At 47.8% G+C, this 25,815-nt stretch overlaps 1 protein-coding gene across 1 annotated transcript in view; it reads left to right on the plus strand.

Moving 5' to 3' along the window:
• LOC139279789 (paladin-like) overlaps nt 1–25,815 on the plus strand; it is a 192,402-nt gene that overhangs the window by 109,492 nt on the left and 57,095 nt on the right. Inside the window, exons 14-16 of the mRNA XM_070899046.1 lie at nt 13,611–13,790; nt 16,775–16,972; nt 21,499–21,639. Coding sequence (XP_070755147.1) covers nt 13,611–13,790; nt 16,775–16,972; nt 21,499–21,639 — 519 coding nt within the window. The remainder of the gene's footprint in view (nt 1–13,610; nt 13,791–16,774; nt 16,973–21,498; nt 21,640–25,815) is intronic.

Raw genomic sequence — 25,815 nt, forward strand, 5'->3', positions numbered from 1 at the left:
AATGTCACATAGTACTTCTATCTTCTGAAATCACAACTTCAATTTTTATAAAGCTGGCCTAGTGGGCAAACTATTCAATACACAGCCCAATGTTGGGCACACTGTATAGATCCAACGGTCTCAAACTTGATCGCCAGTATCATGGCGAGTGAGATAGTGAGATGATCGCAGCCACAGCAGCACAGTTCAGGTGGTTACGATTAGCCCGAATATTACTGAGCAACCAAGGGGAAGTGAAATATAGAATCAGCCTAGATTACTGCTCCTGATCACTGACCAGTGACTGGACATCAGACAAGAGTAGGATTGGGCTCAGTTGAGAGAAAAAGCATTTTTAAAACTGTCTCCAAAGCCTTAGAAAAATGTGATGCATAACTGTTAGTGGGAAAGCGGGTTGTGTAGAGGACACAGAGAGGCTGCAAAGAGATTTGGATAGGTTAAGCAAATGGGCTAAGGTTTGGTAGATGGAATACAATGTCGGAAAGTGTGAGGTCATCCACCTTGGGAAAAAAAACAGTAAAAGGGAATATTATTTGAATGGGGAGAAATTACAACATGCTACGGTGCAGAGGGACCTGGGGGTCCTTGTGCATGAATCCCAAAAAGTTAGTTTGCAGGTGCAGCAGGAAATCAGGAAGGCGAATGGAATGTTGGCCTTCATTGTGAGAGGGATGGAGTACAAAAGCAGGGAGGTCCTTCTGCAACTGTACAGGGTATTGGTGAGGCCGCACCTGGAGTACTGCGTGCAGTTTTGGTCACCTTACTTAAGGAAGGATATACTAGCTTTGGAGGGGGTACAGAGACGATTCACTAGGCTGATTCCGGAGATGAGGGGGTTACCTTATGATGATAGATTGAGTAGACTGGGTCTTTACTTGTTGGAGTTCAGAAGGATGAGGGGTGATCTTATAGAAACATTTAAAATAATGAAAGGGATAGACAAGATAGAGGCAGAGAGATTGTTTCCACTGGTCGGGGAGACTAGAACTAGGGGGCACAGCCTCAAAATACGGGGGAGCCAATTTAAAACCGAGTTGAGAAGGAATTTCTTCTCCCAGAGGGTTGTGAATCTGTGGAATTCTCTGCCCAAGGAAGCAGTTGAGGCTAGCTCATTGAATGTATTCAATTCACAGATAGATAGATTTTTAACCAATAAGGGAATTAAGGGTTACGGGGAGCGGGCGGGTAAGTGGAGCTGAGTCCACGGCCAGATCAGCCATGATCTTGTTGAATGGCAGAGCAGGCTCGAGGGGCTAGATGGCCTACTCCTGTTCCTAATTCTTATGTTCTTATGTTATTATGTTTCAAATCTGCAATGACCGATTATCTTTGAATGGTCATTTGCAACCAGAGGTATCAAAAACAATCATCTGGAAAAACTGCAACCAAAAGCAACACAACAATGCCCATAAAATACTTGTTTTATTTTACGAGTTGTTCAAATTTATAATTATATTTGTCAGTGCGGGTCTAATACATGTTCAGGCCTCCCCGATAGTTCAAGGAGTCCAGCCATTGGGTATCATTCTCATACAAGTGAAGAGGTCCCAAGTTCCACTCCTGGTCTGTGTTGAGTTAGATGATCTCAGCTATGGCTACAGAAGTAATACTGTCATGTTTGTAACCTTCACATAACTAATCTTTATGTAACAACACTGTACACTGTATACACCTGAGAAATGTACACCTTGACCACAGGGGGTGAACTTGTGGGAGACATTCCTCACCTGGTCTTCCAGGTATATAAAGGGAGGTCCCACGCAGGGTCAGCACTTCTTGGTCCTGGGAATAAAGGTTCAGGTCATGTAGTGACCATGTCTGCAGTATATGGCTCGTGTGATTCTATAGTAAGTTGTAAGGACACTACATTTTGCGATGAGAAACGGGAATCAACGACCCACGAGGATGGCCACCGATAGCACAGAGGAATGGTACTGTGTTGGTGAGGACTGGGATGATTTCGTTGAGAGGCTCCAGCAGAGCTTTGTCACGAAGGACTGGCTGGGAGAGGAAGCGGCTAACAAGCGGAGGGCACATCTACTGACCAGCTGTGGATCCAAGACGTATGCGCTGATGAAAGACCTGCTCGCACCCGAGAAACCGGTGGACAAATCCTTTGAAGAGCTCAGCACACTCATCGGTGAGCACCTCAAACCAGCGAGCAGTATACACATGGCCCGGCACCGGTTCTATACACACCGGCGTCGGGAGGGACAAAGCATATCGGACTTCGTTGCGGACCTTTGGCATTTGGCCAGCCTCTGTAAGTTCACAGACGCCTGCAGGGGGGAGATGTTAAGGGATTTCTTCATTGAGGGCATTGGTCATGCCGGGATTTTCAGGAAATTTATTGAGACCAAGGACTTGACTTTGGAAGGGGCAGCGTTGATAGCTCAGATCTTCATGGCAGGGGAAGAGGAGACCAAGATAATTTACGTGCGCAGCCCTGGTTACAACGTGGCGACGGACCAGGGAGTTAACATTGTAAACACGACTCAGAGCCCCGCAGACAGGCAAGGGCAATTTGACACCGTCCAGGCAGCAACAGACTCTAGGGTGGGGCAGCAACAGAGACAATGGCAGGGGGATCGGCAATTCACGCCATCACAAGGGACAATGCATCCCGGGATGGGACCATTGACACTCACCAACAGAGTGCTCAGGAGTAATCAAAGAGACAATCAGAGATGAATGCCTGGTAACAGTTCCTCTGTTCACAACAATCTCAGCTTATGCTGGAGGTGCGGTGACAGACATGCTGCGAAAACTTGTAGGTTTCAACAATTTATCTGTAGAAACTGTAATTTCAGTGGCCATTTGGCCAGAATGTGCAGAAAGCCCGTAGCGAGGCTAGGTTACGAGGCAGTGGAATCAGACGAGGGTTCTGCAAGGCAGGTTGATGCTTGGGGCAAAGGTATGGACGCTGAAGTCCAGCGGGTTCATGTGGCAGACATCCACAGCTCGTATACCAAAACGCCATCTATGACGATGAAAGTTCTATTAAATGGCATCCTATTAAACGCATGGAGCTGGACACAGGAGCCAGCTAGTCACTTATGAGTGCCCAACAATTTGAAAAACTATGGCCACTCAAAGCTAACAGGCCCAAACTGAAACGCATTGACATGCAGTTACGGATGTACACCAGAGAGATCATCCCAGTGCTAGGCAGTGTAAACTTGGTGGTCACACACAATGGATCGGAGAACCGGTTGTCACTCTGGATTGTCCCGAGGAATGGTCCCGCGCTCTTGGGGAGGAGCTGGTTAGCCGAGATGAACTGGAAATGGGGGGATGTGCATGCCATTTCAACTGTGGAGCGAAGCTCATGCTCACAGGTCCTACAGAAATTTGAGTCACTTTTTCAACCAGGTGTCGGGACTTTCAAGGGCACCAAAGTAGTGATACGCATTACCCCCGACGCCAGACCAGTGCACCACAAAGCCAGAGCCGTGCCGTATTTGATGCATGAGAGAATTGAGAGTGAGTTGGACAGGCTGCTAAGAGAGGACATAATTTCGCCTGTTAAATTCAGTGACTGGGCAAGCCCCATCGTTCCTGTCCTTAAAGCGGATGGCTCGGTCAGGATTTGTGGCGACTACAAGGCCACCATCAACCGGGTGTCACTACAAGACCAATACCCGCTTCCGAGAGCGGAGGATCTTTTTGCCACGCTGGCAGGGGTCAAGCTGTTCACCAAGTTGGACCTCACTTCGGCCTACATGACTCAGGAACTGGCTGAAGAATCCAAGCTTCTGACGACCATCACCACGCACAAGGGGCTATTTGTTTACAACAGGTGTCTGTTTGGCATTTGTTCAGCGGCCGCTATCTTCCAGAAGAACATGGAAAGCTTGCTTAAATCCATCCCTGGAACAATCGTATTCCAAGATGACATTCTAATCACGGGTCGAGACACCGAGGAACACCTCCACAACCTGGAGGAGGTGCTACGCCGACTGGACCGGGTAAGCTTGCAACTAAAGAAGTCCAAGTGTGTGTTTTTGGCCCCAGAGGTCAAGTTTTTGGGCAGGAGGGTTGCCGCAGACAGGATCCGGCCTACCGAATCCAAAACGGAGGCGATCTGTCGTGCGCCCAGGCCTGGCAACACATCGGAGTTGCGGTCATTCCTGGGACTCTTGAACTATTTCGGGAACTTTCTGACAAACTTAAGCACATTGTTGGAGCTGCTACACGTGCTCCTGCGTAAGGGTTGCAAATGGTTTTGGGGGGACGGTCAAGAACGGGCTTTCAATCGGGCGCGGAACCTGCTTTGTTCCAACAAGCTGTTGACCTTGTACAACCCCTGTAAGAAACTGGTTTTAACGTGTGATGCATCATCCTATGGGGTTGGGTGCGTGTTGCAGCAGAGTAATGATGAGGGCCAACTCCAACCTGTGCCTTATGCCTCCAGGTCGCTCTCCCAGACCGAACGGGAATGTGGGATGGTTGAAAAGGAAGCACTCGCATGTGTCAACGGGGTGAAAAAGATGCACCAGTGCCTTTTTGGCAGAAGGTTCGAGTTAGAAACGGACCACAAGCCATTAACATCCCTATTGTCCGACAGCAAGGCTGTCAATGCCAATGCGTCAGCTCGCATACAGCGGTGGACCCTCACGCTGGCTGCGTATGACTACACCATACGGCACTGGCCAGGCACCGGAAATTGCGCTGACGCGCTCAGCAGGCTCCCACTGGCCACCACTGAGGGGGCGTCGGAGCAAAGCGTGGAGATGGTCATGGTCGTTGAGGCTTTTGACATCGCAGGCTCCCCCATTATAGCCCGCCAGATCAAAATCTGGACCAACAGAGATCCCCTCCTATCCCTGATAAAGAAATGTGTCCTGACTGGGGATTGGGCGCCCGCACATGGAGCGTGTCCCGAGGAGGTCAGACCGTTTCACAGACGGGTGGACGAGCTCTCCATCCAAGCCGACTGCCTGCTATGGGGCAGCCGGGTAGTCATGCCCCAGAAAGGAAGGGAAGCATTCATCAGGGAACTCCACAGCGAGCACCCAGGCATCGTGCTAATGAAGGCCATTGCCCGGTCACATGTATGGTGGCCCGGAATTGACTCAGACCTGGAACACTGTGTTCGCAGGTGCACGACGTGTGCTCAGCTGGGAAATGCCCCCAGGAAGGCCCCACTCAGCCCGTGGCCCTGGCCCACAAGGCCATGGTCACGTATTCACGTAGACTATGCGGGCCCGTTCATGGGAAAAATGTTCCTCATTGTTGTCGATGCATACTTGAAATGGATCGAGTGCATCATATTGAATTCGTGCACGACATCCACAACTGTGGAGAGTCTGCATACGGTCTTTGCGACCCACAGCCTGCCGGACATCCTGGTTAGCGACAATGGCCCGTGTTTCACTAGCTATGAATTCCAGGAGTTTATGTCGGGTAATGGTATCAAACACGTCAGGACAGCACCGTTCAAGCCGGCTTCCAATGGCCAGGCAGAACGTGCGGTTCAAATCATAAAACAGCGGAACTACTCATGAAACGCATGCTTAAAATATGGCTGTCCCTCATTCATCCAGCCCTGTCAGACATTGTTGAGGGCAAACGCCAGTCCCAAATCGAGTGCCATGATCGCAACTCAATGGGGAGATGCATAGAAATTGATGACCCTGTATTCATTCTCAATCATGCTTTGGGACCCAAGTGGCTTGAGGGTACTGTAATTGGCAAAGAGGGGAATAAGGTCATAGTGGTCGGACTTAACAATGGGCAGATATGCCGCAAACTACTGGACCAAGTAAAGAAAAGGTTCAGCATGGACACTGAGGAACCTGAGGAAGATCATGAGATGTTACCCACACCACTGCCAGTGAACGAGCATCAAGGACATTCACCAGCATGCACAGTCCCTGCGGCCAGCTCGGACAGGCCAGAATCACCTCAGGCGACAGAGACGCATGCCAAGGCTCAACCACCAGAGCCTCAACTGTGGCTCTCTACGAGAGAGCGTCAACCGCCTGAAAGACTCAATCTTTGACCCAAAGACGTTGGGGGGAGGTGATGTCATGTTTGTAACCTTCACATAACTGTAACCTTTATGTAACAACACTGTACACTGTATACACCTGAGAAATGCACACTTTGACCACAGGGGGTGAAATTGTGGAAGACACTCCTCACCTGGTCATCCAGGTATATAAAGGGAGGTTCCACGCAGGGTCATCACTTCTTGGTCCTGGGAATAAAGATTCAGGTCACGTAATGACCTTGTCTGCAGTACATGCCTCATGTGATTCTATAGTAAGGTGTAAGGACACAACAAATACAACTAGTCCCAGTGCTCCTGGATTAAGGATAGGAAAAGCCGACAAGGGTTCCTGTACCTGATCGCTCTCCAGCAATTGCCATCAAAGTGTATGGGGGTAGGATGTGGCCACATAGAATAGAATCACAGAACATCAGGTGGGGGGAAGGGTGTGTTCAGGGTGGTGAAACTTCCCAGAATCCAATAACCTGCCACACTCACACCAAGATACAGCAAGTCAGCTAAATAACAAAAAAAAAAAATCATTTTTGAAATATCTTCATAATGCTCAACTGCTGACAGACTAGCCTTCATTTCATTACAAGCTTGAAATATATGGGATAGTTTACCCTAATTCACAAATCTGTCACTTTAGAAATCTAATTTATTGCAACTGAATGTAAATGGGTGGTGGGCCATCAACAGTAGATCATGGGAGATATTATAAATCGCCCTATTCTTTAAAGGGGGAGTAGATAGATCTGTGGCTATAAGGCGATTTTTATTTAAGGTTCAGTCACAAATATAGCAGTTGATATAATTATATTAACAGCTCTGAATTAGACAACACTCATTTACAAATCAAAATTGTGCAATTTTGATGTCTGAGAACACGTTTAAGAAATTCTATTTTACTGTGGTACAGACAAGAGCACCTCAAGACAAATATGTTTATGTGCTGAGCATGGAAAGGGTTTTGATGCTTGTCATTTTGTAAGTGCTGCTTCCTAAAGACTAATAATATGTCATAAACTACCCCTACATCTATGATGTTACAAAACTACCTCCTGAGGTTCAAGGATGTGGAAGTTGCCCTTTCGCAATGGCAATAACTGTCATGTATTCAACCAGCATTGTAACCCATGTATAAACTGACCTAAGTTGTACACTGTGAGAACACTGACCACTAGGTGGGAGACACTCCTAACCTGGGCCTTCAGGTATAAAAGGGGAAGCTCCACCCACCTTCATCACTTGAGTGCTAAGGAATAAAGGACAGATCACAGACTGACCTTATCTCAAGCATGGGCCTCGTGTGCATTTATACTGTGTAGTAAGGACCTATCAATAACTGTACTACACATTCAGAAACCATACTTAAAACCTCAGAAACAATGTAGTAATGTAATTAAAAGTGATGATTCAAGAGGAGACATTTTCTGCAAAAAATGATATACCTGCAATACTGTGCTAACTTGTGAAACACAACCACTTGCTAATAATTATGTGCTTTTGATTGGCAAATCCACTTTATACTTCTGAGCATTTGTTTATGGGAGATTACAAACTTAATTGTGGGTGGAATGGAATTCTGCAAATATCTAACTAACAGGAAAAGCTAAGGCATTTATAAGAACGTAAGAAATAGGAGCAGGAGTAGGCCATTTGGACCTTCAAGCCTGCTCCGCCATTTAACAGGATCATGGCTGATCTTCTACCTCAACTCCACCTTCCCGCACTATCCCCATATCCCTTAATTCCCTTACTTCCCAAAAATCTATCGACCTCTGTCTTGAGCATACTCAATGACTCAGCATCCACAGCCCTCTGGCGTAGAGAATTTCAAAGATTCACAACCTTTTGAGTGAATATATTTCTCCTCATCGCAGTCCTAAATGGCTGACCCCTTATTCTGAGACAATGGCCCAGAAATTGCGGTCGGAGGCTTCCCGCGGGCGGATGCCTCCAACCTGAAAAATTTCTACAAATGTACTTGGTGATCCCGGAGGAGCGTGGGATTCCAGTGGGGAGGCCTTGTCTTCCCGTACTGCGAAGCATGCTCTCGTCCTCCAGGTTCCCACGCAGAAGGTGCACTTATGTGTGACTGCTCAACCAATCAGTTACAGTATTGCACAGCTTCCTCATTAGTAGCAATGAGAACTCCGTAAGCCGTTGAGTATGTTCAAGGCAGAGGTCGTCTTGGTTAACCCTTGCCATTGGATCAAGACCTTGCTCTGTCAAGTCCGTGTGGTGGTTGGTGTGCAATGGCCACCACACGTTAAAAGAATCCATGCACAGGCATCTTCCACCCTTCAGTATGTAGTTCGGGAGCTGGAATGTCAGGTCCCTCATTGAAACACCTGTGAACTCATCCCTTTTTGGTGTGGAAGTGGGTCATCCTCAATAGAATGGACTGTCTAATACCATTGCTATTAATGAGAAAAAAAACAAACACACTAAACACCATAATAAAAATTAAAAAACACACCTCACATAATTCAAATTAATTGAGATTGAAGTTAATAAATGCCTTAGAAAAAAAATATATTTTTCTGATTTTTTTTAAAGTTTTGTAATTAGGGTTAAAAATAAACTTACCTTAGTGGGCAGGGTTTTTAACAATAAAATGTGGTTTTTAAATTTAATTTAATTATATTTTTGTATGTTTTAAAACTCTTAACGCCTGTAAAAGTAGGCTATGCGGCTGCTTTTATCAGGCGCAAGAGTTTTGAGGAAATTTGCTGGGCAAGATATGGGTAAATACTGTAATCTTGCCCTTGCAAATGTCCTCACTCCCGATATGCGTTGGATCTGTCAAGCTGGAGCTTGACAGATCGGAAAAGCCGGTTTTCAGCGCATGCGCATTGTGCGCTGAAAACCGGCTTTTGCGGTGCCTTCCCGGGTCCATAGACATAGAAACATAGAAACATAGAAAATAGGTGCAGGAGCAGGCCATTCAGCCCTTCTAGCCTGCACCGCCATTCAATGAGTTCATGGCTGAACATGAAACTTCAGTACCCCCTTCCTGCTTTCTCGCCATAACCCTTGATCCCCCGAGTAGTAAGGACTTCATCTAACTCCCTTTTGAATATATTTAGTGAATTGGCCTCAACTACTTTCTGTGGTAGAGAATTCCACAGGTTCACCACTCTCTGGGTGAAGAAGTTTCTCCTCATCTCGGTCCTAAATGGCTTACCCCTTATCCTCAGACTGTGACCCCTGGTTCTGGACCTCCCCAACATTGGGAACATTCTTTCTGCATCTAACCTGTCTAAACCCGTCAGAATTTTAAACGTTTCTATGAGGTCCCCTCTCATTCTTCTGAACTCCAGTGAATACAAGCCCAATTGATCCAATCTTTCTTGATAGGTCAGTCCCGCCATCCCGGGAATCAGTCTGGTGAACCTTCGCTGCACTCCCTCAATAGCAAGAATGTCCTTCCTCAAGTTAGGAGACCAAAACTGTACACAATACTCCAGGTGTGGCCTCACCAAGGCCCTGTACAACTGTAGCAACACCTCCCTGCCCCTGTATTCAAATCCCCTCGCTATGAAGGCCAACATGCCATTTGCTTTCTTAACCGCCTGCTGTACCTGCATGCCAACCTTCAATGACTGATGTACCATGACACCCAGGTCTCGTTGCACCTTCCCTTTTCCTAATCTGTCACCATTCAGATAATAGTCTGTCTCTCTGTTTTTACCACCAAAGTGGATAACCTCACATTTATCCACATTATACTTCATCTGCCATGCATTTGCCCACTCACCTAACCTATCCAAGTCACTCTGCAGCCTAATAGCATCCTCCTCGCAGCTCACACTGCCACCCAACTTAGTATCATCCGCAAATTTGGAGATACTGCATTTAATCCCCTCGTCTAAATCATTAATGTACAATGTAAACAGCTGGGGCCCCAGCACAGAACCTTGCGGCACTCCACTAGTCACTGCCTGCCATTCTGAAAAGTACCCGTTTACTCCTACTCTTTGCTTCCTGTCTGACAACCAGTTCTCAATCCACGTCAGCACACTACCCCCAATCCCATGTGCTTTAACTTTGCACATTAATCTCTTGTGTGGGACCTTGTCGAAAGCCTTCTGAAAGTCCAAATATACCACATCAACTGGTTCTCCTTTGTCCACTTTACTGGAAACATCCTCAAAAAATTCCAGAAGATTTGTCAAGCATGATTTCCCTTTCACAAATCCATGCTGACTTCGACCTATCATGTCACCATTTTCCAGATGCACTGCTATGACATCCTTAATAATTGATTCCATCATTTTACCCACTACTGAGGTCAGGCTGACCGGTCTATAATTCCCTGTTTTCTCTCTCCCTCCTTTTTTAAAAAGTGGGGTTACATTGGCTACCCTCCACTCCATAGGAACTGATCCAGAGTCAATGGAATGTTGGAAAATGACTGTCAATGCATCCGCTATTTCCAAGGCCACCTCCTTAAGTACTCTAGGATGCAGGCCATCAGGCCCTGGGGATTTATCGGCCTTCAATCCCATCAATTTCCCCAACACAATTTCCCGACTAATAAAGATTTCCCTCAGTTCCTCTTCCTTACTAGACCCTCTGACCCCTTTTATATCCGGAAGGTTGTTTGTATCCTCCTTAGTGAATACCGAACCAAAGTACTTGTTCAATTGATCCGCCATTTCTTTGTTCCCCGTTATGACTTCCCCTGATTCTGACTGCAGGGGACCTACGTTTGTCTTCACCAACCTTTTTCTCTTTACATACCTATAGAAACTTTTGCAATCCGCCTTAATGTTCCCTGCAAGCTTCTTCTCGTACTCCATTTTCCCTGTCCTAATCAAACCCTTTGTCCTCCTCTGCTGAGTTCTAAATTTCTCCCAGTCCCCAGGTTCGCTGCTATTTCTGGCCAATTTGTATGCCACTTCCTTGGCTTTAATACTATCCCTGATTTCCCTAGATAGCCACGGTTGAGCCACCTTCCCCTTTTTATTTTTACGCCAGACAGGAATGTACAATTGTTGTACTTCATCCATGCGGTCTCTAAATGTCTGCCATTGCCCATCCACAGTCAACCCCCTAAGTATCATTCGCCAATCTATCCTAGCCAATTCACGCCTCATACCTTCAAAGTTACCCTTCTTTAAGTTCTGGACCATGGTCTCTGAAATTACTGTTTCATTCTCCATCCTAATGCAGAATTCCACCATATTATGGTCACTCTTCCCCAAGGGGCCTCGCACAATGAGATTGCTAATTAATCCTCTCTCATTACACAACACCCAGTCTAAGATGGCCTCCCCCCTAGTTGGTTCCTCAACATATTGGTCTAGAAAACCATCCCTTATGCACTCCAGGAAATCCTCCTCCACCGTATTGCTTCCAGTTTGGCTAGCCCAATCTATGTGCATATTAAAGTCACCCATTATAACTGCTACACCTTTATTGCATGCACCCCTAATTTCCTGTTTGATGCCCTCCCCAACATCCCTACTACTGTTTGGAGGTCTGTACACAACTCCTACTAACGTTTTTTGCCCTTTGGTGTTCTGCAGCTCTACCCATATAGATTCCACATCATCCAAGCTAATGTCTTTCCTAACTATTGCATTAATCTCCTCTTTAAACAGCAATGCTACCCCACCTCCTTTTCCTTTTATTCTATCCTTCCTGAATGTTGAATACCCCTGAATGTTGAGTTCCCAGCCCTGATCATCCTGGAGCCACGTCTCCGTAATCCCAATCACATCATATTTGTTAACATCTATTTGCACAATTAATTCATCCACCTTATTGCGGATACTCCTTGCATTAAGACACAAAGCCTTCAGGCTTGTTTTATTAACACCCTTTGTCCTTTTAGAATTTTGCTGTACAGTGGCCCTTTTTGTTCTTTGCCTTGGGTTTCTCTGCCCTACACTTTTCCTCATCTCCTTTCTGTCTTTTGCTTTTGGCTCCTTTTTGTTTCCCTCTGTCTCCCTGCATTGGTTCCCATCCTCCTGCCATATTAGTTTAAATCCTCCCCAACAGCACTAGCAAACACTCCCCCTAGGACATTGGTTCCAGTCCTGCCCAGGTGCAGACCGTCCGGTTTGTACTGGTCCCACCTCCCCCAGAACCGGTCCCAATGCCCCAGGAATTTGAATCCCTCCCTGCTGCACCACTGCTCAAGCCACGTATTCATCTGCGCTATCCTGCGATTCCTACTCTGACTATCACGTGGCACTGGTAGCAATCCCGAGATTACTACTTTTGAGGTCCTACTTTTTAATTTAGCTCCTAGCTCCTTAAATTCGTTTCGTAGGACCTCATCCCTTTTTTTGCCTATGTCGTTGGTACCAATGTGCACCACGACAACTGGCTGTTCTCCCTCCCATTTCAGAATGTCCTGCACCCGCTCCGAGACATCCTTGACCCTTGCACCAGGGAGGCAACATACCATCCTGGAGTCTCGGTTGCGGCCGCAGAAACGCCTATCTATTCCCCTCACAATTGAATCCCCTATCACTATCGCTCTCCCACTCTTTTTCTTGCCCTCCTGTGCAGCAGAGCCAGCCACGGTGCCATGAACTTGGCTGCTGCTGCCCTCCCCTGATGAGTCATTCCCCTCAACAGTACCCAAAGCGGTGTATCTGTTTTGCAGGGGGATGACCGCAGGGGACCCCTGCACTACCTTCCTTGCTCTACTCTTCCTGTTGGTCTTCCATTCCCTATCTGGCTGTGGACCCTTTCCCTGCGGTAAGACCAACTCACTACACGTGATACTCACGTCATTCTCAGCATCGTGGATGCTCCAGAGTGAATCCACCCTCAGCTCCAATTCCGCAACGCGGACCGTCAGGAGCTGGAGGCGGATACACTTCTCACACACGTAGTCGTCAGGGACACCGGAAGCGTCCCTGAGTTCCCACATGGTACAGGAGGAGCATAACACCCGACCGAGCTCTCCTGCCATGACTTAACCCTTAGATACCCTTAAACTGGTAATAACAATGTTAAAAGTTACTGACCAATATAAGAAGAAAAAGAAAAACTACTCACCAATCACCAGCCAATCACTTACCCCCTAGGCTGTGACGTCACCTTTGTTTTTTTGCCTTCTCCCTGTAGCTGCACCGGTACGCCTCTCGCCGACCCCGAGCTCCCGCCTCCTCGACTGACTGCTCGACTCCCGCTGGCCTTTATAGGCCTCTCGCCGACCCCGGACTCGCGCTGCTCCGAGCTCCCGCCTCCTCGACTGACTGCTCGACTCCCGCTGGCCTTTATAGGCCTCTCGCCGACCCCGGACTCGCGCTGCTCCGAGCTCCCGCCTCCTCGACTGACTGCTCGACTCCCGCTGGCCTTTATAGGCCTCTCGCCGACCCCGGACTCGCGCTGCTCCGAGCTCCCGCCTCCTCCATACGGACCCGGGGAGGCTGGGATTTCCAGGCCCATGAGCCAGTGTTTTAGATTCCCCAGTCAGGGGAAACATTTTCCCAGGTCAAGCCCCATAAGAATGTTATATGTTTCAATTAGATCACCTCTCATTCTTCTAAACTCTAGAGCATATAGGGCTCGCCTACTCTTATGGTAAGATAAGCTGAGCACCAGGATAACCTGAGAATTAAAAATAAGTGTATTTTGATTGCAGGGACTGGTGTGTATTCTGTCCTACCTGACAGATGATTGCAGGAAGTTTACCAGGGTTTTGTGTCTGAACCTGCGAGAGGAAGCAGTGCTGGAGGGAGATGGACAATTCTACTCCCTCCGGAAGGTCAACAACCTCCAACAGGAGATCATCATCCCTGCGGCAACAGTGGAGCAACTGGAGGTGTGTGCCCTTTGTTTCTTGCTACTGAGTAAATGATGGCTTTTAATACTGATGCCTCCAGAACTGTTTCGACCATATAGAGGCTCTGCTGCTCATTAATTGATACAAGTTAGCTTGCTTATGTTTGGTGTTGGGTGTTAATTCCATTCTGTACCTTTAGTAACAAAATTGGTTACCTTTCTCATAACGAATATCTTGCAATTTTTTCTGCACCATTTTCTGGGTTTGTATGTTTGTGCAGTGCTTCAGTCACCAGAACTTAATGCAGCAATCAAGGTGAGACCTGCCCAGATTACCAGACATCACAGCCACCTCAAAATGCCTATAGCACTATAGCCCTATTTCTCTGACTCACACTCACCACTAGCGAGGCTCCATGCCAGCAGTAGAATCATAGGATCATAGGGCGATAATGGCGGCGGGGCAGGAAAGTTAGTGGCCGGGAATAGTTTGCGCTTTAGTATTTAAGTTTGGGCATCTGGGCCCTGTGTCAGGGGGGCGCAGCACTAAGGGAGGCGTTGTACACCTCTCTCTTGGCACAAGGAATGGAAACTCCAGAGCTAAAGAGCCGGGCCGTGAGCGCTCCGAGAGGGGTCAGGGCGGGGGCGGGGGGGGCGGGTGGGAGGGGAGAAAAAAACGAAAAAAAATCCACAAAAACATTCTTAAAGCATTGCCCACCGCAACACAAATTGCACAAAAACATAAAACAAAGAACGCTCGCACCTACTTATGTCATACTTTGTCTCCCTCTCCACCACTGGGATCACTGGATCGCTCTGATGTCCCGGATGGTTATTGCGGGCGCACTTCCAGGCGGACGGGTTGGGCAAGATTCAAAACTCGCACCAGTGTCACAACCAGGGGTGTTCGCGGCGCAAATCTTCCCGGCGGCGCTGCTCAGCCCCGCCGCAAAACCCAACCAGAGGATCGCGGCGGGCGGCTGGAGACCTCTCCACCGCCTTTCACGCTGCTCCGGGGCGAAACCCGGAGAGCAAAGGACAGGAAAATTCAGCCCTATATAGAATCTTAGAATGCAGAAGGAGGCCATTCAGCCCATTGTGCCTGTGCTGGGTCTTTGAAAGGGCTATTCAATTAGTCCTACTCCCCTGCTCATGCCCCATAGACCCGCAAAGTTTTCCTTTTGAAGTATTTATGCAATTTCCTTTTGGAAGTTACTATTCATCTGCTTCACCCCTCTTTGAAACAGTGCATTCCACATCACATCAACTCACTGTGTAAATAGAATTCTCCTCATCTCTCCTCTGGTTCTTTTGCCAATTATCTTCAATCTGTGTCCTCTGGTTACAGATTCAACCGCCAGTGGAATATCTTTCTCCTTATTTACTCATCATTTTGAACACCTCTATTAAATCTCCCCTTAACCTTCTCTGCTCTCAGCTGAACAATCCCAGCTTCTCCAGTTTCTCTACAGAATTTCAGGAAATTACATCACTCCTCTACGGATTGGACAATGTTACTCAGCATCTCTGTTACTTTCTAAGCTGCGATTCTTCAGTGACTGGACATGGTTAGCACCGAGTCTTTTACCACAGGTCCCTTCCAGTCTCTCCCCTGCTTAGTTCAACACCATTCATCCACTGAGTCTGCCACTCATTTTTTCCTTCCAATGTGAAATTCCACCTGCCATAGTTCTGCCAACTTGCAAACTTTGACTGCATCTTTTTCTAGTCCCTTGACAGTATTAGCCGACTCAACTGCCTTTCCTCTAATTTAAGGCCCAATTTCGCAATCCTGGCAATATTGGGATTGTTCCAGCCCAAGGTGATGCAACCGTGGCAGCAATTTGGTGCCAAAGGACACCAAATTTTGTAATGGAAGATCCTTAAAGTGAATTGACTTGAGGCGTAAGAAAGATTTGCCTTACAGTTTGGTCTGGAATGCACTTGGCTGGGACAAACAAACTCACCTTTTCTACATTGCCACAATCATTCTTACAGCTGCAGAACTTTTAATAATGGAGGTATGGGCCGAAATTGTTCCCCCCTCCTTAAGCTCCATCACCTCTAAGAGGCGATAATGGAGCGGAAAGGCCTTACTGACTGGGGCAGACGGATGGGCCGACCGTTCCTATATTGCCCCCGGGCCAGGAGCAGCAGGAGCGGGTTTCCACACTGCCTGTGCTGCCGCCCATCGGGCACGCGCCGACCCCCTTCTGACCCCCGCGGGAAATTGCCCCATGGGAGAGGAGCGGCCGCTAGTCGGTGCCACCGACAGGTTTCCCCTGCGGGAAGCAGTGTGTGCCTGGGCGGCGCGTCTGCCCTTAAAGGGGAGGGCGCGCTGCTGCGGTCGCCATCTTATTTTAATTATCAGCTGACTGCTAGGTCAGCCCGACAATGGTGCCCACCGGTTCGGTCGGGCTGCCAACAGGCTGCCCTGCACCCAGTCTTGGTTACCGGGCTGCTGGCCTGGCCAAAACCCTTCCTGGTGGCCCAGTGGGCCTAACTAAACCCCATGCAGAGTCCAGAGTGGCCCTCCCCTTTAACTGAAGGGGAGGGGCATTGAGACTTGTTGAGAGCGATGGCCGTCCCGCTCCAATGGCACTTCCGCCCTGAACACTGCCCCGACCGAAAATAAACACCATAGAGGTGAATATCGGTCCAAACTCCACCCCATGGATTGCAGCGGAGACAGACCTCAGGAATCGGTGAGTGCGCTTACTTTCTGGTTGGAGGGCAATTTCAGCTTCATAATGTTTGTTTCCAGATTATAGGGGTAGATTTACAACTTGCCGTTTGGGCATAAAACCGGCGTTGAGGATCGGCTGACGGTTATAGAAACCATTGTCGAACTGCAACGACGGTTTTAGGCCCAGGTTGCAAGTTCAAAATCTACCCCTTTATTTTGTGACTTGGGTATTGAAGAGGGACTCTGTTGTCACAAGTAACTCCAAATAAGGAGCTATCCCTTGTCTCATGCTAAGTCGAAGCTTTAGGTTCAGCTTGTTTCTCTTTTGCGTGATGCAGGAAGTTGAGACAGCTTGCAAACTGGATGTGCTAAACTCCAAGAATGCCATCGAGACGTGGCATGAGGAAACAAAGCAGATGAAGCAGTTCGGCTCATGCACGACTCTGCAGGAGGTTTACAGCCAGATAGCTGTGCAGTATCCCCAGCTGCAGTACCAACGTATTCCGATTACAGACAGCGCAGCTCCGACAGAAGAGGTACATTTATGTGGTTTATCCAGATATGTTGGTTTTCATTCTGTTTGCAGCTGCTGGCTTTCATTGTCCCAAACAGAGTAAGGAAGAAAGGATTTGCATTTGTATAGTGTTTTTCACAAGCTCAAAATGGCTCAAAGCACTTCACAGCCAATGAATTACTTTTGAAGTTTAGTCACTGTTGTCCTATAGGAAATACTGCGGCCAATTTGCACACAGCAAGAACTCACACACAGTAATGAGATAAATGACCAGATAATCTGTTATTAATGATATTGGTTGAGGGACAAATATTGGCCAGGAGAATTCCCCTGATCTTCTTCAAAAACTGCCATGGGGTCTCTTACATCCGCCTGAGAGGGCTGATGGGGCTTTGGTTTGCAAAAGATGACAATGCAGCACACTCTCAGTGCTGCACTAGAGTGTTAACCTAGATTATGCGTTCAAGTCTCTGGAGTGGGGCTTAAACCATAACCTTCTAGCACAAGAGACAATCGTACTGTGCCTGATCCACGGCTGACAGCTCCTGACCCTCCTTTCACCCAAGGTGCAGCACGACAGTGGTATTGCTAAGTGGTGCTGCTCTTCACTCCCTCTGTGCCATTCTTTCGCAAATATTTCTTCCGGCCTGCCAAATTTCCCTTTAAATGGTAACTACAGCCCTTTAAGAGCTACCACCATGCAGGAAACGATACTCTCACCATTAAGTGGAGGCAGGCCCAATCCAAGCCAGGAGCTTGCCATTAGATTTACCCATAATATTCAATTATGTCGGCCATTATTATAAAACATGCAAACTAAAATCTCGCAGTGCTCTGGTCCCACCAACTCAGGGCCAGACTAGAAAGTAAGTTCTACTGTTTTTGTACTCGGACTAATCAACCAGATTTGAATAGTGACCGACCATACATTAAGTAATGGAACAGTTTGCCAGTGTTGTGTTCATACTCTCTGTTTTTCACAGGACACTAGACATTAGGACCCTGTGGGAGCTATTCACACACTGCTGTAATGCTGTAACATAAGAACAGGAGTAGGCCATCTAGCTCCTCGAGCCTGCTCCGCCATTCAAAAAGATCATGGCTGATCTGGCCGTGGACTCAGCTCCACTTACCCGCCCGCTCCCCATAACCCTTAATTCCCTTATTGGTTAAAAATTTATCTATCTGTGATTTGAATACATTCAATGAGCTAGCCTCAACTGCTTCCTTGGGGAGAGAATTCCACAGATTCACAACCCTCTGGGAGAGGAAATTCCTTCTCAACTCGGTTTTAAATTGGCTCCCCCGTATTTTGAGGCTGTGCCCCCTAGTTCTAGTCTCCTCGACTAGTGTAAACATGCTGGTTCATGTTGGTTTTGGGACACCATTTTAGGAGTTGCTATAAAGGACACAGTTAGTTACATTTCTCCTGTTTCAGTTAGTCTGTTATTTACGTACACAACAGTCAGCAAGAATTAGTCTCTGCCTAGCCAATTTCTCTATGGCTGATGGACAATTAAGGCCCACTTCTATGCCTGCCCACACGGTGGAAACTGGGCAGGCGAGCAGTTAAAATCAGGGCACCGACTTAGCCCTCCGATTCCGCTGCCATCACGCTGGATGCCGTTTTAACCCACCGGAGGCCAGTGGGGTCCTGCTTTAAATATGCAGATCAGGTTCCGACTACAATATTAACTCCAGTGCCTGTGCATGGAAGTGCTTCTCAGGGCCCCACAAGGAAACCTTGGGCCTCCCATGCCCCTCCCAAACCCCCTCATCAGCACGCTGACTGCTGGGACATGTCTGGTTCCCAGCGGCAGCCTCCTGCCGTTCATGTCCAGTGGCCTGCTTACGCTGCCTGCCGGGTTCGGGCGTTACACCGATGGGGATCAAGCAGATGAGTCCTCGAGAGTTACATTTTCGCCTCCCTCACTTGGTGGAGGGCTGAATGATTTCACAGGCGCCTCAGCCCCCGATCCGCATGGCTCCCGCTGGAAGATAAACTCTCGGCTTGATACAGTAAGGGCTGGATTTTCAACTTGTCGCTTGCCTCTGTTTTTGCCCCGGAGGGGCGGCATTGGCGGCGGTGAGCTCTCCTGGGTGGCCGGCCAGCTTCCAGCGCCCCGCCGGGGATTGCGGTGCTGGTTTCGGCGGGGCATGGAGCATTATCGCCCGGAAGAGGCGAGCTGGTGTGCAACGCCCCTGGTTGCGACACCGGCTCGATTTTTGGTTCCGACCCGACCCGTATCGCTGCGTAGTGCATCCTGCTGGGACCACTGTGAGAGCGGGCAGTGCAACCTGTCGTGGCTACAGTGAGGTAAGTCATTTCCACCTCAGGTAAGTGTGATTGTTTATTTTTCTTTTTGAGATTTCTGTTGTGATGGCGTGAGTTATTTATTGGGAATGTTTTTGGTAGGTTTTTGCAGATATTCTATTCTCCCCAGGCCCCTCTTTGAGCACTTCTGGGCCAGCTGTTTAGCTCAGGATTTTTGCATGCTCAGCCCAGCCTAGCGCCCTAAGACAGGTGTGCAATGCCCCCCATTGCGCTTTGCTCCACACTCCGGGCCCAGCTGTCGAATATTGCTGACTGAGGCACAAACTTATTCTAGGTGGTATCAGGCCCGCCCTGTCATCATTAACACCCTGAAATCTTAAAAGCCGAAAATCCAGCCCTAAATGTTCTGCCTATTTCTACAGAGATCGACAGGTATATAAAAAGGAAGAGAGTGGCTAAAGTAAATGTTGGTCCCCTAGAGGATGAGACAGGGGAATTAATAATGGGGAACAGGGTAAATGGCAGAGACTTTGAACAAATATTTTGTATCAGTCTTCACGTAGAAGACACTAAAAACATCCCAATAATTGATAATCAAGGGGCTATAGGAAGGGAGGAACATAAAACAATCACTATCACTAATGAAGTACTACTTGGTAAAATAATGGGCCTAAAGGTAAACAAGTCCCCTGGACATGATGGCTCACATCCTCGGGTCCTAAAAGAAGTGGCTGCAGAGATAGTGGATGCATTGGTTGTAATCTACCAAAATTCCCTGGATTCTGGTGAGGTCCCAGCAGATTGGAAAACTGCAAATGTAATGCCCGTATTTGAAAAAGGAGGCAGACAGAAAGCAGGAAACTATAGACCAGTTAGCCTAACATCTGTCGTTGGGAAAATGCTGGAGTCCATTATTAAGGAAGCAGTAGCAAGAAATTTGGAAAAGCATAATTTGTCAAGTAAAGTTGTTTTATGAAAGGGAAATCACATTCGACAAATTTTCTGGAGTTCTTTGAGGATGTAACAAGGGGGAACTAGTGGATATGGTATATTTGGTTTTCCAGAAGGTGAAAGTTCATGGGGTTGGGGGTAATATATTAGCATGGATAGAGGATTGGCTAACTAACAGAAAACAGAGAGTTGGGATAAATGGGTCATTTTCCAGTTGGCAATCAGTAACTCGTGGGGTGCTGCAGGGATCGGTACTGGGGCCTCAACTATTTACAATCTATATTAATGATTTGGATGAAGGGACCAAGTGTAATGTAGCCAAGTTTGCTGATGATACAAAGATGGATGGGAAAGCAAGTTTTGAGGAGGACACAAAAAGTCTGTAAAGGGATATAGTCAGGTTAAGTGAGTGAGCAAACATTTGGCAGATGGAGTATAATGTGGTAAAGTGTGAGGTTATCCACTTTGGCAGAAAAAATAAAAAAGCAAATTATTATTTAGATGAAGAAAAATTACAAAATGCTGTGTTACAGAGGGACCTGGGGGTCCTTGTGCATGAGACACAAAAAGTTAGTATGCAGGTACAGCAGGTAATCAGGAAGGCAAATGGAATGTTGGCCTTTATTGCAAGGGGGATGGAGTATAAACGCAGAGAAGTCCTGTTACAACGGTACAGGGTATTGGTAAGGCCACACCTGAAGTACTGTGTACAGTTTTGGTCTGCATATTTAAGGAGGGATATACTTGCATTGGAGGCAGTTCAGAGAAGGTTCACTCAGTTGATTCCTGCGAGGAAGGACTTATGAAGAAAGGTTGAGCAGGTTGGGCCTGTACTCATTGGAGTTCAGAAGAATGAGGTGTGAACTTATTGAGACATTTAAGATAATGAGGGGGCTTGACAAGGTGGATGCAGAAAGGATGTTTCCACTCATGGGGGAATCTAGAACTAGGGAGCATCGTCTTAGAATAAGGGGCCGCCCATTTAAAACTGAGATGAGAAGGAATTTTTCTCTCAGAGGGTCGTAAATCTGTGGAATTCTCTGCCCCAGAGAGCTGTGGAGGCTGGGTCATTGATTATATTTAAAGTGGAGATAGACAGATTTTTGAACAATAAGGGAGTGAAGCGTTTTGGGGAGCAGGCTGGGAAGTGGAGCTGAGTTCATGATCTTATTGACTGGCGGAGCAGGCTTGAGGAGCCGAATGGCCTGCTCCTATTTCTTATGTTCTTATGTTCTATTCCAGACGAATCCCTAAATGAAAAAAAATATGATAAGTGCACTTGATTATCAGTCTGATATTTTCCTTTTTCGTTGTATTTACAGGATTTCGATGTCTTCCTTAAGGTCGTGAATTCGAACTTAACCATAGATCATAACACAGCCATTCTCCTAAACTGTCACAACGGCAAAGAAAGAACTACAGCTGGCATGGTCATCTGCCTGCTTCTGACCTGGCACATTAAAGTGAGTTGAAATGCTTCGACACTGCACTTTTAGATTTGTCTGTTTAAGATATGTTTCATGTTTTTTTAGATTATTGTTTGGAAGTCTTGATGTTCATTGGACTCCAGCTGCTAACTTTTTATTTAAAATTATCTACAGTTTTATAAAACCATGAAGAAGCAGTGTACATAAACATGGAAACAGGAGATAACCGAACAGTGCCATTTGTTGTGAAGCTGTTCTATCATTGAGGGGCAGAAAAGCAGGGACAAAATGCTGTAAAATGTTCTTGATTTCAGAAACTCCTGGTCTTGCAAAATTGAGGCTTTAGTATTCACTTGTTTGGCTTTAAATATCCTTGTTTTTGATGTAGCTGTTGCTCATTATCATCATAGGCTTTCCCTCGGAATCGAGGAGGACCTGCTTCCACTCCCAAAGTGAGTTCTTTGATGGCTGAACAGTCCGATACGAGAGCCACAGAGCCTGTTACAGGTGGGACCGACATTCGTTGGGGGATGGGGTTGGTGGGGCTGGTATGCCGCATGCTCCTTCCGCTGCCTGCACCTGGCCTTTTCACGCTCCTTGCATCGAGACTCAAAGAGCTCAACGCCCTCCCAGATGGACTTTCTCCACCTCGGGCGGTCTTCGGCCAGGGTCTCCCAGGTGTCAGTGGTGATGTCGCACTTTACCAGTGAGGCTTTGAGGGTGTCCTTATAACGTTTCCGCTGTCCTCCTTTGGCTCGTTTACCATGAAGGAGCTCCACATAAAGCATTTGCTTAGGGAGTCTCGTATCTAGCATGCGTGCTATGTGGCCTGCCCAGCGAAGCTGATCGAGGGTGGTCAGTGCTTCAATGCTGGGGATATTAGCCTGGTCAAGGACACTGATGTTGGCGCGCCTATCCTCCCAGAAGATTTGTATGATCTTGCGGAGACATCGTTGGTGATATATCTCCAGCGTCTTGAGGTGCCTTCTGTACATCGTCCATGCCTCAGACCCATACAGGAGGGCAGGTATTACTACAGCCCTGTAGACCATGAGCTTGGTGGTAGGTTTGAGGGCCTGGTTTTCAAACACTCTTTTCCTCAGACGGCCGAAGGCTGCGCTGGCGCACTGGAGGCGATGCCGAATCTCCGCATCAATGTCTGCCTTAGTTGATAAGAGGCTCCTGAGATATGGGAAATGGTCCACGTTGTCCAGGGCCGCACCGTGGATCTTGATGATTGGAGGGCAGTGCTGTGCGGCGATGACAGGCTGGTGAAGGACCTTTGTCTTACGGATGTTAAGCGTAAGGTCCATGCTTTCATATGCCTCAGTGAATACATTGACTATATCCTGGAGTTCAGCCTCTGAATGTGCACAGATGCAGGCGTCGTCCGCATACTGCAGCTCAACGACAGCAGTTGGGGTGATCGTTGACCTGGCCTGGAGGCAACATAGGGTAAACAGCTTCCCACTGGTTCTGTAGTTTAGTTCCACTCCAGCGGGGAGCTTGTTGATTGTGAGGTGGAGCATGGCGGCGAGGAAGAGTGAAAAGAGGGTTGGAGCGATAACGCAGCCCTGTTTGACCCCGGTCCGGACGTCGATTGGGTCTGTAATGGATCCGTTGTTAAGGATCACGGCCTGCATGTCGTCGTGAAGCAGGCGAAGGATGTTGTCAAACTTTTAGGGGCATCCGAAACAGAGGACGCTCCATAGACCCTCACAGTCAAAGGCCTTTGTAAGATCGAAAAAGGCCATTTTTGGGCTGCTCCCTGCATTTTTCCAGCAGCTGTCGCGCTGCAAAGATCATGTCTGTTGTGCCCCATAGGGGACGAAATCCGCATTGTGATTCTGGGAGGAGCTCCTCGGCCACAGGGAGAAGACGATTGAGGAGAACTCGAGCGACAACTTTCCCAGTGGCTGATAGCAGGGAGATTCCCCTGTAGTTGCTGCAGTCGGACTTGTCCCCCTTTTTAAAAATGGTCACAATCACTGCATATCTGAGATCTCCCGGCATGCTCTCCTCCATCCAGATGAGAGAGATGAGGTTATGTATCCGCGCCAACAGCGCCTCTCCGCCATATTTTAGTGCCTCAGCAGGGATTTCGTTCGCACCCGTAGCCTTGTTATTCTTAACCTGTTTTATGGCTTTGCCAACCTCATGCAGCGTTGGGGTTTCACTGAGTTGGTGGCGGGTCGCATGCTGTGGGATGGAGTCGAGAACACTCGAGTCAAAGGCAGAGTCTTGATTGAGGAGATCTTCAAAATGCTCCTTCCATCGGGCCCTAACAGCCTCGGTGTCCTTGATGAGTGTTTCCCCGTTCTTGGCCAGGAGTGGGGTGGGGCCTTGGGAGTTTGGGCCGTAGGTGGCCTTGACTGCAGTGAAGAATCCTTGAATATCGTGACTGTCGGCCAGTTGTTGTATCTCCTGTGCTTTCTCCATCCACCACCTGTTCTTTAGGTCCAGAGTTTTTTGTTGGACCTGAGCCTTGAGCCATCTGTAATGTTGTTTTGCAGCTCCCAAGTTGGGCTGTTGCTTGAGGCTCAGAAATGCTTTGCGCTTGCGATCTATTAATTCTTCGATCTCCTGATCATTTTCATCAAACCAGTCCTGATGTTTTCTGGTTGAGTGACCAAGTGTCTCTTCACAGGCATTGGTTATAGAGACCTGAAGGGCAGACCAAGCGCTGTGGGCATTCAGCATCTCAGGGTCATCAAGGCACGCCAGATTGGCTGTGAGACGCTGGCTGTATAGGTTCTCTTAGCTGGGTCTCTAAGTGCCCCGGCATTAACTTTATTGCGGAACTGCTTCTGCTGTCCCCTCTGGTTTGGGGCAATGTTAATGTTGATGATGGATCGAATTAGGCGGTGGTCCATCCAACAGTCGTCAGCTCCTGTCATGGCGCGGGTGATGCGCACATCCTTGCGATCCCTAGCTCGGACGATGACATAGTCAAACAGGTGCCAGTGTTTGGAGCGAAGGTGTTGCCACGATGCCTTGTATTTGTCCCTCTGGTGGAACAGGGTGTTGGTAATGAGGAGTTCATGTTCTAGGCATTTTGTCAGGAGTAGGGTACCACTGGAACTGGCTTTCCCTACCCCCTCTCTGCCAATCACGCCTCTCCAGAGGGTTGTGTCTTTGCCAACCTTGGCATTAAAATCACCCAGGAGGATGAGTTTGTCGCCCGTGGGGACACGGGACAAGGATGTCTCGAGGTTGGAATAAAATCCCTCTTTAGCCTCATCCGTTGTATCGAGCGTGGGGGCGTACGCACTGATGACTGTGGCACATTGGTTCCGGGATAGAGTAATACGAAGAGTCATGAGGCGTTCGTTGACCCCCACAGGGGCAGTCTTTGAGGCGGTCGACCAGCTCATTCTTGATGGCAAAGCCGACTCCATGAAGGCGGCGTTCTGCCTCTGGTTTCCCTTTCCAGAAGAAGGTGTAACCTCCACCATATTCCATCAACTGGCCTTTCCCTGCCCACCGGGTCTCGCTTAGGGTGGCGATGTCAATGTCAAATGTCTGAGTTCCCGGGCAACTATGACTGTTGCTGTTGGGATTGTCCATGAGGGTCCTGACGTTCCAGGTCCCGAACTTCATACTGACGGAGTGGAAGATGCCTGTGCGTGAGTTCTTTTAACATGGGGTGGCCGCTGCACACCGGCAACCACACGGGCTTAGCTGAACAAGGTCTTGGTCCAGTAACAAGGGGGTCCAAGATAACTGGAGACCAGGCACTGCTCAATAAGCCTAATTGCCTACGGCAAAGTGTTGGCCACTAGCTCGGCGCCAGGCAGCGCCACCGATAGTAGACGGCCCCAGGCCAGATTGGGGGACAGGCATTAGGAAGGTGACTTCCAAAGTTACTTAAAAAGATTAAACGTTGATAAAGGTTCCCAATTTATTTCAAAAGTTTCTAAGATTTGTTAAAACGTTTTAAGAAGTTTCTAAGAATTGTTAACAATCTAAGATGTAAATCAATAATAGATTATAAAAGTTTCCCCAATTTAAAAAGTTTCTAAAAGTTGTTAAAAGTTTTTGCTAAGATTGTGTTGACACTATTGATAGCTTGGATTGAACTGTCCTTCTGGGACATTACACTAACAATATCGTTCATGTTCATTTGCTGTCACGTTATTTGCATTTGTTAGCATATATTAGAATAAATCAAGGACATTTTTTGAGGCAGTAAATTTGAAAATTAGCAGTTAA

This window comes from Pristiophorus japonicus, chromosome 1 (genome assembly GCF_044704955.1).
Source record: "Pristiophorus japonicus isolate sPriJap1 chromosome 1, sPriJap1.hap1, whole genome shotgun sequence".
Classification (NCBI taxonomy): Eukaryota; Metazoa; Chordata; class Chondrichthyes; family Pristiophoridae; genus Pristiophorus; species Pristiophorus japonicus.